The 20,486-nt window shown below is 39.3% G+C and overlaps 1 protein-coding gene across 2 annotated transcripts; it reads left to right on the top strand.

Moving 5' to 3' along the window:
* The first annotated feature begins 4,639 nt into the window (after window positions 1–4,639).
* On the top strand, window positions 4,640–17,965 carry fastk (Fas-activated serine/threonine kinase). Of its 2 annotated transcripts, none has more exons than XM_033993459.3 (10): window positions 4,640–5,257; window positions 9,119–9,864; window positions 11,677–12,147; window positions 12,463–12,611; window positions 12,847–13,063; window positions 13,215–13,374; window positions 13,816–13,907; window positions 15,003–15,702; window positions 16,303–16,417; window positions 16,884–17,965. In XM_033993459.3, exons 2-10 carry the CDS (start codon window positions 9,306–9,308, stop codon window positions 16,968–16,970), a joined length of 2,550 nt encoding a protein of 849 aa, XP_033849350.1. In that variant the 5' UTR covers window positions 4,640–5,257; window positions 9,119–9,305; the 3' UTR covers window positions 16,971–17,965. The 2 variants fall into 2 exon arrangements, with proteins under 2 accessions (XP_033849350.1, XP_058873185.1); XM_059017202.1 differs by lacking the exon at window positions 4,640–5,257 and adding an exon at window positions 5,962–5,983.
* Window positions 17,966–20,486: the final 2,521 nt, after the last annotated feature.

Genomic DNA, 20,486 nt, shown 5'->3' with positions numbered 1-20,486 from the left:
AATAAAACAAGGTGCTGAAGGTGGAGATCTGATTGAATTAAATGAGTTGACACCTCTTTTCCGCATTGAATAAGGTGGATATGCATCATCACCTGGAACATGTTCTACTGCTCGTTGCTATTGTTGCTACAGTACAGACTGATGGGCAGCGAGGACTGTTTCTCGCAAACAAACTTTACTCACAGCACATATATAATTGGTAAACATAAACACACTTGAAAATAATATTTGAAAATGACGCAGGATTGCATTAGGAGTAAAAAGGTGCCCCAAGCTATTGTGAGAGACACCTCTACAATATGGTGAATGGACAAATGACACTTAAAGGGTGGGCTAAACCTGACCTAAACATATTGTGTCACAGGCGTGCCACAAAACTGATTTACAGAAAAAGAGAACATGCCCTTGAACGAGAAGCAGATTGCCTGGAACTGTTTATTTGGGCTCTGCTGTTTTTTTTATTTATCTGGAGGAAAGTTGCTCTTTACCTTGACTTCAACTCTTACGTAACTATTGGTAGGGGTTATTTCTGTGAGATAAGTGAACCAAACCTAGATTGAACCCTTTACCCAGCTAATTCTGCAAAAAAAAAAAAATCTTCCTACTGGGGTCTGCAGGTGACTCACCGTCATAGTATAAGCACATTGTGTTCAATGAAGAAAGCCTGTCAGTCAATAGGGGAAGTCAATACGGGAAGCAGCTGATTGGCTATTGACAGGACAGAAGCAAGTGAAGGGGTGGTTACAATTTCACCATCTAAAAAACAATAGAGATATGTATGAAAGGTTAATAATGATCTCAACAGAAACAGCAGCCATGAATGGCAGATAACACCAAAAATAGGATATTAACACAAGTATGTCAGTAATTTATGGCACCCTTGCTTTAGTATTTTATGTGTCCTCCTTTTGGTTTTATTATGTCTCTCAGATGTTTATGATAATTATTAACCAGTATGTTGCATCTTCTTGGTGAAATCTGGGCCCATTCTGTCTTGCATAGTTCCTTCAGCTCAGACAGACTGGACACATAATTCTTGGCTACAGCTTTCTTTCAGATAATTCCAAAGCACTTCTATTGGATTGAGATCTGGTGATTGCAAAGGCCGTTCTAGAACTTTTATCTTTATTTTCTTCAAGAATTCCAGTTGACTTAGCCGTATGCTTTGGGTCAGCCTATCAGCAGATGGTGGGATCTCAGAAACAACTTAAACAGCTTACATTTTATTTGAAGCTACGCTTTATTGTTTATAAAATTGTCATTTTCAAAGCTACAGTGTATCACGTGAAAACAAAGGCAGATATTTTTCTTTTTTTTAACCTATGGAGCCCTCTCGTGGCAGAATTGAGAAAGGTGGGATTGTATTAAATATTCTAACTCTTGCCTGCATCACCCAAAAATAAACAATTGTGCCAGCAAGTATCATCAGCAATACAATTACAAAAAAATATTTTAAGAATAAAATATAAAAAGAAATCAAAAATACAGTTTTTCAAACATATGCAAAGCTCTAAGTGTGACATACAGACAGACACCTCCCTATATTCAATCTGATTCCCCAATAACATACTAATAATGTTACTACCAAGTTTCATAATTAGAAAAGCAGTTTTCCAGATATGTAAAAATGTGTGAAGTCTATATGCAGTCACAGACAAACGTATTGGCACCCTACACTTAATATAAGATCATTCAAGAAAACTGTTAAATACAAGCATTTAGTGAACATTAGCCAGTAGTTAATATGACAAACACCAAAACACACAATTTCGTGTAATTTACCAAACAGTCTTATATATATATATACTGTATATGATTTTATTAGAAAATTGCAAAATATAAAGTGATCAGATGAATCCAAAATATAACTTTTTTCACCAAGAAAGCAACAGTATGTTTGGCGGAAGAGTTCATCAAAAGTTCATCATGCCCAGTGTTAAACATGGTTGAGGTAATGTGATGGCATGGGCTTGCTTTTCTTCCTCAGGCACTGGCAACCTTTGTATTGTAGAAGGATCAATGAATGCTGCAAAATATCAAATCGCCCAGAGGTACAGCCTCTGAATGCTTTTTATGTGGCCAGAGCTAATCAAACATTTATCTCTGGTCACACTACACTTGTGTTTGGCAGGGACGGGTTTTAACCCCACCTCTGCCAAACACAGTCAAAACAAACACCATTCACATACATTAAATTTATAATTAATGTAAATATTATTTACCAAAACATTACGTTTTATATTATTTACAGTGGCAGGGCTTCATCCCTGCTGCAGCATGTTATTTTGGTTTTATTATAAAGCTGAATCTTTGCTTTAATTTCAATAGAACAATTATAGAAATCACTTTCTTTGTGGTTTTTCTTTTGCACTGGGCAAGTGAACATTTAGCCGATATGTTAAATATGGGAATCTAACAAATAAATCTGTGAAAAAATATATTCAACTTAAATCTGAATTTTACACTTGGCCAGTCAACATTTCCCCAACATAAATCTGAAATAAATGAGGTTAGCAATTAAATCTTTAAAAAAAAATCTGGGTTTTGTCAAAAGTATTTATTTTATCCCTCATCCTGTGGCAGATATTCTTGATCCTGTGGCAGCTATTCCTGTTATTGAGCAACAGCTTGCAGAATTAGGTGATTTACCATCTAATGTGAGTGCCGATCTCGAGGAGAGCCAGCAGTAGGCTGATCCATAGGTCCTCTTTAATATTATTATTTTGCCAGTAGACAGAGCTACACATTTATAACTGCTTATTGAGGGTAATCCTTTTATTTCATGAAACAGAAAGTTAGTAGAAAGAAGAGAAAAAGATAGAACAGTAGTAGTGAAGGTAGAAAGTAAGTTATATTAACACATTTTTTGGGGGAGAAAACAAAAAAACAGAAGGGAGACCACACCAAAACAGAGGCAACAACTCAGGTAAGACAGCCATTAAATGTATTTATCTAAATGCTAGAAGTCTCAGAAACAAAATGGTAGAACTTGAAGCTACTGTGCTAACAAGTAACTACAATGTGATAGGTGTTACAGAAACGTGATTGTCCGAGAGTGATGGAGACGAATATAATATTAGTGGGTACACACTGTATAGGAAAGACAGGCAGGACAGAAGAGGCGGAGGGGTAGCGCTATACATAAGAAATAGTCTTGAAGCCCAGGTGTTAAATTTGGACGAAGAAAACAATGCTGAATCAATATGGATCAGAATAATGGACAAAAATTCAAAGGGCATAATAACAGGAGCATGCTATAGACTGCCAAATCCAGACGCCGAGCAAAATAATCTGTTATACAATGACATTAGAAATGCGTGTAACAAAGGAGAAGGCATACTAATGGGGGATTTCAACTTCCCCCATATAAAATGGGAAAATCCGATGGGGAGCACAACAGATGAAATTGAAATGGTAGAAATGACAAATGACTGCTTCCTAATGTAATTTGTCAAGGCGCCGACTAGAGAGGAGGCATGCCTTGATTTCGTCTTTTCTATAATTAAAACAGAGGTCAGAGAACCATTGACAAACTCAAACCACAACATGGTCTCATTTGAAGTGATTTTTAAAACCCCAAAAGAATGACTAAAGCTAAGGTTTACAATTTTAGAAAAGCAAACTATGAAGGTATGAAAAAGAGACTAACAGAAGTAGATTGGAGTAAAATAGAGAAAACAGCCACAGAAAAAGGATGTCTGTTTTTTAAAAAATGTAGTACTAGAGGTGCAAAACAATTACATCCCAAAAGTAGACAAATCTAAATATAAAACAAAATGGCCAAAATGGTTTAATAGATCAATTTAAAAAAAGGCCAAGAGACAGATAGAAATTAACATTGCTAAGGGGGCTAAAACCAATTCCAAAATGTTTTTCCAATATTATAACAGCAAGAGAACATTTAAAGAGGAGGTTAAATGTCTAAGAGATACAAATGGCAAAATCATAGACAAAGAAAAAAAAAATAGCAATTATATTAAATGATTACTTTTCACAAGTTTTTACAAAGGAGGATATGGACAACATGCCCCACATGTCGAACTGTTCCTATCCAGTTTTAAATAACTTTAGCATAACAGAGGCAGAAGTGTTAAAGGGACTATGAGCTCTTAAAATAAACAGATCCCCTGGGCCGGATGAGATCCTCCCAATAGTACTCAAAGAAATGAAAGAAGTTATTTACAAAACGCTATGGCGAGAGATCACTTTTGGTAAAATGACTATCCACCAACGTAGTAAACGTAGCTTGTGTCATTTTTTTTAGAACACGTACCTATTAAAATTGGTACACGTAGTCATTTCTGTGCTCGGATTGTTCCAAATGTGTATGTTTAGCGGATATTTGAAACGTGTACTACACAATGCGTTTTTGACCCATATGGCCTTCCATACAGTACTACACGTAGTAGTTTATTTGAAACGTGTACTAAACAGTACACATTTTTTACCCAGATGGGTTTCCATACTATAAGAACACGACCACTACACTGATACCCTAGATAAGATGGCGTCTTTAAACGCACATCAAAATGACGTCATGTCCTATCTAATCCTTCTATAGCTGTGGGTTACTTTTCAAGGGTTTCCCGTTAGAGGTTGAGATCAAATATGATTGGACTCTTGGTAGTGGTGCCACTCGCTGATTGGTTCGTAGGCGCAAAGGGGTGGGTGGAGTCGGTGGCCGCAGGTTACCGGGAAAATGGCGGAGAAAGGGGCAGCGGCTGAGGATTGAGAACGGGGGAGGGGAAAAACCGATACTGATATCGGGGGTAATGAGGGCACAAAATAAACCGGTAGACGATTTTTGTAAGATGTTCATTGCAAACGTTTTCTACTAAAAACTATTTTGGTATCGGTTAAGAAAATAAAACATCAAAACAATACGGATCTTCCCTGGCAACACATTCTGCTTGGATACATACGGATTTGTTTTTATTTTTTACAATTTATAATCAGTTTCTGAATCCAGAGGTTTAGCAGAAATTACTTTTTATAGTTATTACATGTTGGATGTGTATTTTCACCAGAGGCGAATATTTAGCTTTCTGACTTTTTTTTTAAATAAGTCCATAGAAATAGAAAAGCTGGGATCATAAAGGGATCATAATTTCTTTTCTTTTTTTATCCAGAAGAAAGAGGATTTTAAAAATTATTAAAGTTTTTATTTTTTTGTGGCGTGTGTTCTGTATTGGAAAATGGACTGAAGAAAGCTTACTATATTAGTACCTACTCACTCAGTCACCGTTCAGACAAACATGTAAGTGAACTAAGAAAATACATTTCTGTATAAACCCGTGCTGTATAATCATATAACTCAGACAGCATAACACACAGTCAGTTTGAGTTTTGTATAAATGTTGTTGGGAAATAAAAACACACTAAGAATTTGATCAGTGTTGAAAACCTTGGAAAATGTAGGCTAATTTGTAAATAGTGTTTTGCATGTCAACAAGCTGACTGGTAGTACTATTGACTTACTGTTGTGTTTATATCTTCTTGAAATCAAACTTTTGAATGAAAGAGGTGATATCCAAGTGACAATAACATAAAAGGTTTAAATGTTTAAGATGTGTTCCAATTCTAATGAATTAGCAAATTATAGTTAGTAAATAATAATACAAATTAAAAATACATTCAATGCCAAGCTTTGGGTGGAGCCATTCCATCTAACCCGAAGCCGGAAATTGTACAGTAGTTTTATTTTATGTGCATAACACGACTGTACTAAGACTTGGCATTTTTTTCTGTTCAGCTAAATCTGTTGTGGCCAGTGGCTTGTGGTGGAGAAACCGTATTACAAGACAGTTATGTACCTTGCAGGCCCATGCCGGTGACCGGTAATGCGCGAAAATATTTTCTAAATGTATTAAACATTAGACATTTGTTTTTTGACATAAATAATATGTAATCCTTTTTCATGCAGATAACTACTGACCAGTTTGTTGATGGTGTGCAGTTGCAGTGCTCAGAGGTCCCATATACGGTGAATTCCTCTAAAAAGTAATCGCAGGCTGTAGGCGGGCACCAAATGTAATCCATTATATTTTTACATATGGCTGGCACCACCAGAACTGGCTTGTATGTATGAATTTGCAAAATATCACGTTTTACTGTTGCTAAATCCTAACAATAGAGTCGAAAACCAAACGTTACACAATGCAATTCACTTGTATTCATTTCCTGATTAAAGCCTCCAAGGTGTTGCCACTAATTGGATCAAACATGCTTGAAAAATAAAATAATAAAGAAACCCACAAAACCAAAATAATAAATAAAAAGAACAAGAATTAAAAAACAAATTAAATGGCAACCCCCCCCCCCCCCAAAAAAAAAAAAGTTATTTAAAAAAAGGGAAAGGGATCAGAGCGCATTGTGCGACACCCAAGATCGATAACTTATAGGAAACCATAAGGCTACCGTTCCCCAATTTGTCATGCATGAAATATTTAAATATTGAATTTCCCCGGGCAACACCGGGTACTTCAGATAGTATATTATAAAAGCAGCTGAAACAACCAACATGATTTAAGAATCTGCACCTGGACAGCTATTGACACAAGTTTCACCACATTGAAATAATTAATCTGGTGTGAGAGTATAAAGCTCAGAGTAAAACATGAACTGGCAGAGTTGCTGTGCAGCGTTCTGCCATCCTTCTGTGTTGTACACAGTTTTGTAGGTGGGTTGACTAGGGGCATGATAAGGTCAGATGACTTGCTCACATGCTGTTGATGTGTTTGACAGTTCCCAGAATGATCAAGTGAGCAATTAAATGATTAAGAACTTATATTTTGCTCTTTTATGAACCCAGTAACTGCTCCCAGGCAGTCATCAGGCCATTGACGTTTCAACCCCTGTACAAATGATTTCTCTACACTTAATTGCAAGCTGTAATGAATAGCTTACGTTGTATCTGTTAGTTATCCTTAAAACATTTCTGTGATGTCACCCCTTGATCTTTTGATTAATTAATTCTACTAGTCTACTAACTAAAAGTTGTTGAGTGACTTTGAAGAGCAGGGGAGTATGAGGCAGGTTAGCATTATGAATCCACAGAAAACTATGGATTTGTTAACGGAAACCACAGTGAGAGAACAATTCAACAGAAAAGCGAATGCCAGTTTATTACGCAACAATCATTTCAACCATTAGTTGATTAGTACAGTATTACACATTTCAAACGTAACACTTAGAAAAGTGCTTGCAATTAACAATGAAACTTTTTTTTCATAATTACAAATTGTGACAAAGCTGTATAACTTTGAACACAGTTAAATAACGGTAAATTATTGTAACTGATTCAACACTTATCTTTGTTTATACTGTACTTAAGCAGTGTCCAGAAATGTGAAACATGTGTTCACATCATGAACCAGCAAGAATGGGGCAATTGAATACAGACAGGTCACTTTTAAGGATCATCCCCAAGGTCATTGTGAATCTGAGGCATTCAAACCCAGGATCTCTTGCCAAGTACTTTGTTGTTTATAATTTTGAAAAGGACGGAAAGTCATTTAAACATCCAAGAACTATCCACATATAGCCATACAAAACATTTACTTTTTCGAACTATATCATCTTTGCTATATCATTCTGACCCCAAATCAAAAGTTTTCAGTCCAATGGCAAAATGTTGTAAACTAGTCAAATGGTGGTTTCTATAGCACCAAGTCAAAGGTTTCAAGCTTAAATAATTGAAGTAGGGGTGTTAATTTGTATGTTTACATAAAAGTGTAGTGTGTTGGCCAATGTATTTCTTATTCAATATTGCTTAACAGTGTCTTTTCCATAAAAATAAATGCTGTAAACATGTACAGTAGGGGGTCCCCGAGTGGCTCACCAGGTAGAGGTGCAGTCGTGTGGTGTGCAGGGTGAGTCCTGGCTGAGTGGAGTACACCGATCTTTGCTGGGGACTCTGAAGGGAGCATCGCATTGGCCCAGGTGCTCCCGTGGGTTAGGGAGGTAAAACTGGTAGTGAACTTTTTCCTCATCGCTCTACAGCGAACCCTGCTGGCCAGACGCCCAGTGGGCTCAGGGCGGACACCTGCAGGGCTAGCCTTTGTCCTCCAGAGGCCGGTATCTCGCTGACATCCGCTCTCGAGTTCCTGGGTGAAAAAGGTAGCTGGCTTGGCCGTTGGATCGGAGGACGCCCACTGAATCTTCAGGTCTCCTGAACCATGTGGGGAATTACTGCGGTTAGGAGAAAAGTGATTGGGCATTACAAATTTGGAGAAAAAATTTGGGAGGATTATAATTGGACACACTAAATTTAAAAAATAAATTGTACAGTAGTCAACATACACACAGGTACATATGATTTCAAGAGATACAGGGCTCTGAAAACAACTAATTGAAGTAGGGTAAAACTATTTTTCAGTTAGAATATTGGATGTTGAACATTTTGTGAAACTTGACTTGACATGCAATGCCACATACTGTTCCTATTTGCACATTCTATCCCCACCCCTATTTGAAAGATGTAGGCATTTTCAAGGGTTCAGGGTTAGCTTAAAATGGCATTGACACAAGTGTTGAATTATAAATTGAATACAATTGAAATTAAATCCTTTGTTGTTTTTTATTTGGGGAGAAAAACAAAACATTGTGTGGCAGAAAAAGCCCCTGCTACACTGGAACTTGAAATAACTCTGAGAGTGTCCTGGTTATATCTGGCTGGGCTATAGAAATAAAAAGGGAATTCCTTTTTCCGTTCTGTACACAGCACGCTGTTTTGAAATGTAATTAACTGCAAGTGTCCTTGGCCAGCATTAAAGGTTTATACCCAAAAAAATGTATGCTTGTCAAATTATTTTGTTAAATTGTATTTCTCAACAGCTATAGATAAGTTAAACCACTGCCTCCTGCTTTTCAATTCCATTAACTCTCCAAAGCTGAGCTACGTGTTACTCAGTGCTATAATTATTTTATCTGTCCGTTGGTTGCAGTTGAGGCCAGACAAATAAGCTTTGGGACTGACTTGTCAAGCTGATGAACAAAAGACATATTTCAATCTGTCCAGCCATAAACCAGGTAGCTTGATGCTGTGGGAGGCAGGAGGATGTGTCAAGACTAATCTAAGGTTGTATCTAAAGCCCCTTTATTTTTCTTTAATTTTCAGGTTTAGTGTGCTGTCCTCAACCCCTTCCGGTTACCTCTCTATACCATGCTCCGACTACCCTGTTGGCTTGGCCCCCTAACACGCGGGACAGCCAGCTTTCGCTTCGCAGAGGGACTGCACACAGCCAGGCAGCAGCACCAACACATTCCCTCTGGTTGTGGCCACCGGCGCCCTCACCCACCCCGCAATGATGTATGCCACTCGCTTCTACAGCAGTGGTGGCGGTAAGCCAGGCAGGAGGGCTGGCGTTGGGGGAGGAGGGCTTCCAGTGCTAGACAACCACCACCTCCCTCAGTCTCACCCTCACCCACAAAACTACCAGCCTCATGTCTACCAGGGGAGGCCAGACGGGCACCGCAGCCATTACCACCACCACGGTAAGAAGAAGACCTGGAATTTCATCCACGAGAAGATGAGCTATGACACCTTCTTCACCATGAAGCGCCTGATAGACCGCTCACGCACTGTGGATGAAGTCCTGCGCTGGGTCACCCAAAACCCGGGAAAGATTTCCTACAACCACTACCCCATCGCCCTGCAGAAGATTGGGCAGCTCCTGCAGCAGCAGGGGGGAGGAGGTGGAGGGGTGAGTGGCCCAGCAATGGGAGCTGCTGGGGGAGAGAGCCACTATCGGCAGATCTCAGAGCAGCAGGACTTCCAGACGCTGTGTGACGCTATTGTCAGTGACTGTGCCAAGTTCGACAACTTCAGCATCGTCAATTGCCTCTACGCTGTAGCAGCTCTGGGTGAGTGGATTATTGTTGTTGTTATTATTATTATTATTATTATTATTATTATTATTATTATTATAATTATTATTTATTTCTGAGCAGACGCCCTTATCCAAGGCAACTTACAATTGTTACAAAATATCACAGTACAAAGTATTGCATTATAAAATATCACATTCCAAGTTATCACATTATGGATTGCGGTGTGTACACTGCTAGATACAAGTTAGAGTTGCAGAAAATTATTGGCACTCTACACTTAATATAAGATAATTCAAGAAAACATGATAAATACAAGCATTTAGTGAACATTAGCCACTAAATATAACAAAGACCAACATACACAATTTCTGTTAGTTTAACAAACATTCTTTATATAAAAAACAAAAGCACTTAAGTAATTTCAAATATTTGTTCACGACAAAAGTATTGGCACCTTTACTGTATGTTAATTTTGTATAAATGTAATAGAACTAATTAAAAAATGTATTAATTAATTGAAAACTATTAGACTGTAACTAAGATACACTATAAAGTCAATAGCCAGAAAGAGAAGTAATTATTTCCAACATCTGTTGAAGAAGAATTCTTTTGGCAACATAGCAGATGATGGTCAAGACAAAGGGGTTGGATTCACAAGTAAATGGCTACAGAACAGTAGCAAAGACATAAGGAATACCAAAATCCACAATCAGAGCTGTAAGCAACTGAAACGCTTGAAAGAAGTGGACATCCAAAGAAAATTATGGGTACAGCAGGTAGGAGAATCTTCAGAGCAGATAAAAAAAAAACAAAAAAAAAAAACAAAAAAAACACTTTTAAAGAAAATTGATAGAACAAACTTAAGATTTGCTAAGAAATATGAACAGGAATCTAAGGCATACTTGAACAAAATTCTCTGCTCCAATTCGACTAAAATAGAACTTTCCCCAAAAAATGGACCTCAGTAAGTTTTGAGAAAAGAAGGGAAAGCCTTCAATGAAGAAAAGCTTGCACCTACAGTTAAACATGGAGGGGGTTTGATGGGTGCTTTAGCAGTTCAGAGACCGGAGACATTCATGTGATTGAAGATTGAATGAATGCAGCCATGTATCAAAACATCATACGAAGTACAATGATACAATCTGCTCTAGGCAGACAGTTTATCTTCCAACACCACAACAACCCAAAGCATACAACTAAGTCAACTCTGGAATTCTTGAAGAAAAAGAAACTAAAAGTTCTGGAATGGCTGTAATAAAGCAAAAGGAGGACACACGATATACTAAAGCAGGGGTGCCAATACTTTTGTCATAAACAAACACTTCAAATAAAATGTTTTTGTTTTGTTTTTTGATGAAGGTTATTTGTTGAATTACTCTTATTTGTGTATTTTGCTTTGTGTTTCATTAAAGATTACTAAATAGTGCGTAATCTGTTACCTTTTTTGGTGCTGTAGGAACTGGTAGCAACATGAATAAAAAAATAAGTGTAGGCCAAGTTTGCCCCAGCTATCTGATTTTAACTAGTTCTGAGGTTTCTATGGTTCTTTATGCAGAGGAGAAAACATGAAAACATGGTTTAGTTAGTAAGCCAGGTAAATAATGATCTAAGTAGAAACTGTAGAGACTGTTGGAGAACATTCATAATATGATATAAAATATAAAATATTAAGAAAATATAGATGGTAAAAAGAAATCCCTTTTGTAAATGTGAATCTTGGGGTGAAACATTTAGTCTACATTTATCTATCTATGTACCTATCTCTGAAGTTTTGTCACTTCGATATAAACCAGGTACTGTGTAACCTCTCTGTCTCTCTTTCTCGCTCACTCTCTCTCTCTCCAGGTCTGCCCAGTGACTCCCAGATCGTGCAGGTGCTGGAGGAAGAGTCTCGCAGTCGCCTCTCCCACTTCAACCAGAAGGACATCTCCATGGTGTTCAGCAGCAGCATGAAGCTGCACCCGTCCAGCCAGCACCCGCTGATCGAGTCCTGCCTGTTGGGGCTGGAGAAGAACATCGAGCGGGAGCGCCACCCCCAGACGCTCTTCCTGCTGCTCTCCTATTACCGCCTCAAGTGGCGTGCCCTGCAGGCTGATGGATACACGCCAGAGCAGCTCCTGGCCAACCGCAAGATCCTACGCTTGGTCAAGCACACGCTGGCCAGCGTCAGCAACGTGCGTGACCACGAGATGGCGCTGCTCGACGAGATGCTGTCTGCCTGCACCCGCGAGGCCAGCAACAAGTCATTGGAGATCATCTTCAGCTCCCAGCTGTTCTACGAGAACCGCCAAGAGAAGTTCATCAGCAGCCTCGCTGGTACTTCGTTCAACCCTTTTGTTTTCATATTTACAGGCATTTATTCCCTGCAACCCAAGTTGACCCTTTATTTAACTCACCTTTCCACAGTCAATCAAATCCGATTGTAGCAGCTTCTGGAACCAACCACAATGCAACAAAGCTATGCCAAGTTTAGTTTGACGAGAAATTGATGAAATAATCCATTCCTGTGGTTAAGCTGTACAGTCATTCCATGAAAATGTAACACTGACAAGTCATGCATATCATAAAAGTGTGCAAGATGCAGTGTTCCTGGTGCTTGTGTACTAAAATGTGTTTATACTTGTGTTTCAGAGGAGCTTCCTAAGAAGGTAGACAGCATCACTCCCTATACGATGGCTCTCATTGCAAAATACATCGCCAGACACCGACTGCGGGAAACCAAACTGCTGGACACCATTGCAGAGTTTGTGGTCAAAAAGGGGGAATATCTCGACAGCAAGGTATAGTGCTTCACCAGCATCCTTCTGGCATCCTTTTTACTTTTAACTCTTTTACTGGCCTGATTGCAAATGGTCTAAATCTATAAAATAGATTCTAATATTCTATACAAAATATTTAACAGAGGTGTGACCAAACCATTATCATCTCCTTTTCTAATGTCATACTCAAGCCTTTATGGGATTTATGCGTGCTGGAAAGCCCTCCTTGAACCTCTTCTCTGCCTCTCCTCTGCAGGTCATCCAGAAGCTGGTGTTCCCGTTCAGCAGAATGAGTTACCGGCCTTCCAGCGAGGCACAGTTCTTCGAGAAGCTGGAGTCTGTGTTGGAGCAAAAAGCCATGAATTCCCCACTCGCCACTGTCAACATCATCATGTCTTTGTTCCAGCTGGGCCACTTCCCCAGGCTCATCCTGCACCGCGTCTTCTCCAGCACCTTCATCAGCAACGTCACCAGTAAGTGCAATGGAGGAGACATGCTTCATGTTAGTTACACTATGTGTGCGAGAGCTACCGCATCAGCTACAAAATGGAATAATCAAAAGCATGAGTCATTTGTTTGTGAGTGCGTGAAGGCGCCCTGATGAGCCTTCTCTCTGTCTCGCAGACAGCCCGTACGCTCTCATTGTGCGCCGCTACCTGTCTCTGCTGGACGCCGCAGTGGAGCTGGAGTACAGTGACTACACAGGGCCGAGGCTGGAGGAGGGGCACAAGGTGCTCATGTTTGACCACGCATTGACCGCCGACGAGGTCAACCGCAAGTACAGGTCAGTGTGCATACATAAACAATGATATTAATAGACTCAGAGGGAGAGAGAAAGAAACAGGGAGACAAACATGATCATGGCTGAGTTACGGTTTTCCTTATGCATAGGATAATTATACACCATCTGCACACAGCAGTAAAAGCCCTTTAGTGAAGCAAATGCAGTGCTCAACCTTTTTGGTCAACAACACACAACATCATCTGTTTTATATAGCACTTTTCATTTGATATAAATTTGACATTAGATATGAATCTGTCTCATTGAACCAGTAACCATAGTCATGCAAAAGTGTTTTCACTTTTCTTTAAATAAACACTAGAAGTCACCCCATCTGCCTACGTTAAACTGCTGCAATGAGTATTCTACTGCAGATGTTCCTGCTGTGTGTTGGCACTCAGTTGCCTGTTCCTGTATCTAACCCATTTGTTCTCCCTGTTGCAGCTATAAGGGTCTGGTTGCAGAGGCTCTGAGACAGCTGGTTGGGGAGCAGTCTTACAAGCAGGATGAGGTGCTGGCTCCTGGATATTACACAGGTAACAACTCCTCCATTTTGTATTATTTTAAGTTTTAATGAAAGGAAATACATAAAATAAATGAACCTAGGAGGAAATACTGTATATATATATATATATATATATATATATATATATATATATATATATATATATATATATATATATATATATATATATATATATATATATTCAATTTAGTGTGACAGCTGTGGTGCAGGTCCTTTTAACCCTTTGCAGACTGTGACAGTTCTAACTTTGAAATCCGACTGACTTGACTTTAGGGCTTGTATCAGTGTAAATAACCACCTAAAATATTCAGCATTATACTTTCTAAAAAGCAGAGTATTAGGAAAATAATTTTCACTCTGTGATGAAGTATACCTGACAATGACCCAGTTTGAATGTAAAAACAAAAGTGTTTAATCAATCAAATTCAGTTTTCTTTAGCAGTGTTCTCATAAGTGTAATTTACTAATCTTCTTCCTAAAACTGCAGAATTACCAGTGATAGCCACAACCCTCAGAAAGAATTGCATTAATACCATGATTTATGTTTTAGTTTGATGGGTGCACAGGCCCATCTACTTCAGATTCTTTACTAGAATCATTGAAAACTAGCAAACTTTGCTAAAATTAAAAAAAAAAAAAATATTGCTCTTGGCTTGTAGACCCAACTAACTGTGTTTTGGTTGACGAAGAGTTTGATGCTGTTAGGGCAGCAGTGTGGAGTAGTGGTTAGGGCTCTGGACTCCTGACCGGAGGGTCGTGGGTTCAATCCCCAGTGGGGACAATGCTGCTGTACCCTTGAGCAATGTACTTTACCTAGATTGCTCCAGTAAAAACCCAACTGTATAAATGGGTAATTGTATGTAAAAAGAATGTGATATCTTGTAATAATTGTAAGTCGCCCTGGATAAGGGCATCTGCTAAGAAATGTAATAATAATAATAATGCTAATTTGAAAAACGACACACTTGCCATCACGTTGTAGGCAATTACATTATCGATCCAATGAAATTGAAATTAAAATGGGCCATCTGCAAAGGGTTAAGGCAAAGGAGTATATACGTCATGACAGCCAGTTTACTTTTGCCTTTCGCTCTCTTGGGTCCAGATTTCTTGCTGTGGATCAACAGCTCTGGTAGGGTGCTGCAGATCAAAGGGAACAGTGGAGCCGTCTCAGGAGCCACACCGACAGGCCTTTCACTGGGGTCAGGGACCCCCATACCTCCGGATCCCCAATCTGCAGTGTCTGTCCTGACCTCGGACTTCCACAAATTCTCCCCCTTTTCCTCCCCCCTGGAGGACGGGCATGAGAAGTGCAGTGGGGAGGACCTGGTTCCTGAGGTAGCCTTCCTGTCACACCACATGCGCCCCCCTCCTCCAGGGGGCACCTTGGGGCAGCGGGGAGGAGCAGAATACAGCACCTACTACCAACCGCCCACCGATTACTACAGCAGCCTGGCCAAGGAGCAGTCTCTGGAGAGCCAGGACAGCTCCACCCTCAGCAGCCCATCGGACTGCTTGGCACAGGCTGGGGGAGGCGTTGGGGGGCCGGCAGAGTGCTCCTCCACATCCCTCTTCCAGTTCCCTATCAGGAAGATCCTGGAAGAGGAGGTGGTAGCCGGGCAGGAGCAAGAGCTGCCCAGCTTCTACGAGAGCGTGCCATACCCCGATGGAGGCCAAGGGGTTGCAGCAGAGAAGGGGGGCATGGAGATACTGAGCCCTGCCTCCCCTCTACAGCTCCACAACCCGGGGGTTAGGCAAGCAGACAAGGAGCGCAGGGCCGTGGAGCACCGGGACGAGATCAGGAGGTGAGTGGAATCTTCCTGGCTTCCCCTCTGTTGGCATATGATTTGATTGAAATACACATCTCAGTCCAACTTGGAAACCTTTTTTGGGCTAAAGGAACCTTTACTGACCCCGTTCTTTTTTTCATTATTTAGTCCCAACATTATTTGATAATTTTTGTTGTTAACCCTCTTTAAATGTTTAGAATTAGAGCCGAGTGGCCCATTCCTCTCTTTTTGGCAATAGTACCCCAGTGATTTTGGAGGGAATATTTAACTCTATCATTCACAGGTTTCCAGTAACATGAGATGGTGCAGTGTATGTTAACCTTTTAAGTTAAGCTAATTGGAGCACCTGTAATCGGAACTAACCCCTGAAACCAATCCAAACTATGCTATGAAGTACCTGCTGATTGCAGCTGTAGGAACTAAACTTTCAGTATGTAGAACATTAACAGATGTCTTTGTATTTTTTGTTTAAATGGCGATTATGAAGCACATAAAACAAATACTAGACGAGACGTTTATAGCATGGCACAAATTATGATCAATACTAATCTGAATAGGGTCCTGTCTCTGCTCTTCAGTGCTGGCTCATGCTGCTGCTTTGCTTCCTCCTTCCAGGGTGGTGATGTCAGTGAATGATAAGTGGCACTACTGCCACAACTCTGATGTGCTGGTGGGCTCTCGAGCCATGCGGGACAGACACCTTCAACTACTGGGCTACGTCCTTCTCCAGGTAACCCTGCCTTCATTTACAGTAGGGAACTTTAATGTCTTTCTCTTTACTGGGCCTTATAGCTATGATCTACTCATATAGTCATTTATCCTGTAGTCTGTAGCTACTCAAAAACACCTTACACACTGCAGCCCAGCTTTATAACCACTGAGATGCTCAAACCCACTACCTTACATATTGCAGCCCATCACTTTCTCTAACCGTTGAGCGACTTAAACCCACTACAGCCCACATTGCAGCCCACATTTCCAGACTAGCTCAGCCCTTTCCCTAACCACTGAGCTACTCAAAACCCCTACATTCCACACTGCACCCCAGCACTCTAACCACGGAGATACTCAAACCCAGTACCTTCCACATGCTGTATTTCACAGTGCAGCCCAGAGAATACCTTTTTATACTGTAATGTGATGTTTGATCTCTTCATGATATATTCTTTTTCTCTCTCTGTCTTCTCTCCATCCAGTTACCATACCACGAGCTGGAGAAGCTGAATGGGATCGAGGAGGTGAAGCAGTACTTGCACAAGAAACTCCTGGAGGTGCCCTTATGACACACACAGGGCTGAGTGTAGCGAGAATCCTGCTGCTCACCTCAGTACTACTATAGTGATCTGAGAGACTGCTGGGCACAGGGAACCAATGGGTATCAGATATCTGAGCATGGGGGAGGGGAAGAACAGGAATTTCTTTTCCTTGTGTGGTGCAGGGTCAGAGGGAGATTGTGGTAGCTCACTGTTTTTTTTTTTTTTAATATTCTGTACCTATCGTCGCATGAAGGTTGCTACAACCGTTTCGGGGTGGGGGTGGGGGGGAGTGTCTTTTACAACTGTCATTGGTGGAGTGGTTTAGGTTTATTTACAAGGTAATGACTGTTAAATTAATATCTCAATAATAAAAAATGACTATGTGGGAGAGGGATAGGGTGGAATAATGGTGGATTTCTTAACATAACTTGGTGTGACTGCATGGGAGGCAGTGCGGTCGTGAACATGTAAGATAATTTCATATTATAGTGATAATAATAATGAATGGCTTCAGGAGAACCAGCGGTCAAAGTGACGCACCCAGCTGTGGATAATGGGATTGTATAAAACTTTAACAAAAATGTTGTTTCCTTTTTTTTTTCGCACCCTTTCAAGTTTATTATTGAAACCTTATTTTTCTTAGTACTCCCAACTTTTTATTACATAAACCTCGTTCACAGTGATATTCGCTGCTTGCTGTGTGCGTTAGCTTTGCACTGTAGATGAAGTTTCCTATTTAGTTACTTGTAAACTTGTGGAGGAAGGAATAATTTAATATTGCGTGTGGGGGGAGGTCAACAAGGAGGTTGGTGGGTGGAGGTGTTTGTTTATATATATATATATATATATATATATATCTATAGGCTGTTCTACTTGATCGTTTGAAGGAGCAGTTAGGACCCCAGACCGAACTCGAATCTTGTTGAACTGTTCAGTGTGTATTGAATTGCATGGTGAAGTGCTAGTCCCATTCAGGGTATGGAGGTATGCGTTCTAAATAAATCCCAGTTTTACATTTGCAATGCTGTCTCTGTCGGGCTGTGTGTGTGTGTCTGTCTCTCTGTTGGAAAAGCATTATTTTAAATTGACTTATTTTGAAATTAAGTGGTTGGACAAATATGAGTATTGAAACAAAAATTGTATCGATTTAGACAGGGTTACAAGTATTTACTAATAATTGCTGAAATTTAGAATTAAAAGCCATAAACTCAGTCTTCTGATCAGAAGTGAGTTATTCCCTGTGTTCTAAAAGTAAAATTCTGTTAAAATTAAGTCTGTATCATCTTTATTTTTTTGGTTTTGTTTTACTCGTATACATTACCCTATTTTTTTTATTTTATTTGTAAAAATGAAAGAATATATGCATATTTGTCCAAACCATGAAGAATATTCAAACACGTCAAGCACTCATTTTTAGAGAAATAAAGCCTTGGAAGGTTGTGACTTAGTTTAGTTCACAGAACATACACTCGGCAGTGCACCAGACTGGATAGTCAAAATATGAATCTAGTGTTGACATCTGAGATGCCACATTACATTTACATTATTAGACCCTTATTTTTCAGAAGTCTTCAGTTTATAACTATCGTCGATATTTCATTTTTATTTCCTTATACAAGATATAACAAGGTCTGTGAGTGGCATGCTTCTTTGTTTAACCCAGGCATGTCAAGCATATTGTACATTTTGGTGGTAAAAAGGTTATGATCAGTAAAAATTTTAGTTTTTATTATTATTATTATTATTACTATTATTACATTTACATTTACAACATCACCATTTGATCTTTTTTAAATTTTCAACTGAAAACTGTGCATTTGTGACAACATAGAACTGTGGATTAGTCAGTCAACAAATCCACGGTAGTCAATTGCTGTCAACTTCCTTAAACAGTACATTTCATATATTTAAAACAGTTCTTACAAACCAAAAGCACTGGAATTGAAGATTTAGTGTCTCAAGTACCTTTGTTTGACTAGTAGCAGTCAACACTTTTACTGTGATATTCAGCAATCACATTTTGAGTGAATATCCGTTCAATTAGAAATGTTTAAAGTGGGGTGAATCAGTGTGTCAAATAATTTAGTTTCTTGTGTGTAAACTTTATTTTATTCACTACGTATTGCTGTTTTTGCCTTTATTTTGAATGCATTAGAAGTTAATGTTTTTGTACGGTATACTGGACACTGCAAGAGGCAGAAAGAAAGAACGCCACTGGATACAGGCCAATAAATAACACTGTGTGCCCTTATAGATTTAAATGCCCAGTATTTAATTATTTTTCTTTATAACATACTTAAACTACCGGATTCTGCCGAGTCAACGCACCAGTTTGAACGATCACCCCACTCCAACTTTTAGCTGAAAGTAACATTTTTACCATTCATTTCCGGTTTTTAATAACCATGTGCAAAAAATGCCTGAGGTGAAATGTTGCGGCTCACGTGAATAGAAAAAACTGCCTAGAAGTAGTTGCTCTGTGTGTTAATGATTCATGGTTGGGGTTGCGGTTATCTTCGGTTTAGATAACGAAAACGCAGCCTTTGTCGGTTTCGGATCAGATGATACAGACTCTGCAGTGTGATTGATTTACACTTTCCTGTACGATACAATCCATATATATATATATATATTTTTGTTTGTTTTTTAGACACTGCAAGAGCTTGTACCTCAGGCACCATTTTTTTTGTACTGAACATTGTAACGCTATAGTGCTACTTTGGATGTTAATTTATTATTTTGTGTTGTGTTTTCACACTAGACACTGCAATTTCTTACTTGCGCAGATTATGTAAGCCCTTAATTTTAGTGGAAAAAATGTTTGTATATTTTTTTAAATGTAGCAACTTTTAGCATTTTTCATTTACAAACGTGGTTTTTCATGATGTGGGTTTGCACAGGACACTGCAGCGTTAAAGTTTAATGTTTGTTTTGTGAAAATATTTGAAATGACAAAACAGTGGACATACTGTTTTGTCATTTCAAATCTTGAATTGTATTTCACCAGTCAATAAATATGTTAACTGCATTTCTTGATTCTTTATCGTGACTGTGTGCTGTTCTCTACCTTTTGAATTTCAAGTCTGCCTAATTGTAAACGTAATCTACCTAATGTTAAAAATACTCCCTCTGCAATAATGCCTGTAATTTCGCCCCTGCCTGAGTCAACGCACCCACATTTTTGCCTTAACGACAACTTTACACCCCCTTGGCGTTGACTTGGCAGAATCCGGTATTTAATTAGTAATCCAAGAGTGTTTTTCCTGCAAAGGTACTTACAGTAATTCTGTAACGGAAAAATTGCAGCTAACATCTTGGGAAGAAAAGCAGGGTGGATAAATTCCAATTCTACAGATTGAGCTTTTCTGTCCTAGTTGCTTGCCATAAACACATGTAGAATAGGTCATCCAAAATTTCTTTATATTAGTAAGTGCCAGCGCCATCTAGTGCACAGCAATACAAAAGGGAACTTGATCCAAAGTAGCTGCTTTCTAGATGACGTCGGCTTTTACTTCTAAAAAGACTCTTTGCCTGGTCTAGACC

This window comes from Acipenser ruthenus, chromosome 3 (genome assembly GCF_902713425.1).
Source record: "Acipenser ruthenus chromosome 3, fAciRut3.2 maternal haplotype, whole genome shotgun sequence".
Classification (NCBI taxonomy): Eukaryota; Metazoa; Chordata; class Actinopteri; order Acipenseriformes; family Acipenseridae; genus Acipenser; species Acipenser ruthenus.
The sequence above is the reverse complement of the archived record's forward strand: the minus strand, read 5'-3'. Positions and strand labels throughout refer to the sequence as shown.

Excerpts from the sequence above, each read along its gene's own strand:
- fastk (XM_033993459.3), top strand. The coding sequence starts at position 9,306 with ATGATGTATGCCACTCGCTTCTACAGCAGTGGTGGCGGTAAGCCAGGC. Across the intron at positions 12,612-12,846 it reads GGGAATATCTCGACAGCAAG|GTCATCCAGAAGCTGGTGTT; the intron begins GTATAGTGCTTC and ends TCTCCTCTGCAG. Across the intron at positions 13,908-15,002 it reads GGCTCCTGGATATTACACAG|ATTTCTTGCTGTGGATCAAC; the intron begins GTAACAACTCCT and ends TCTTGGGTCCAG.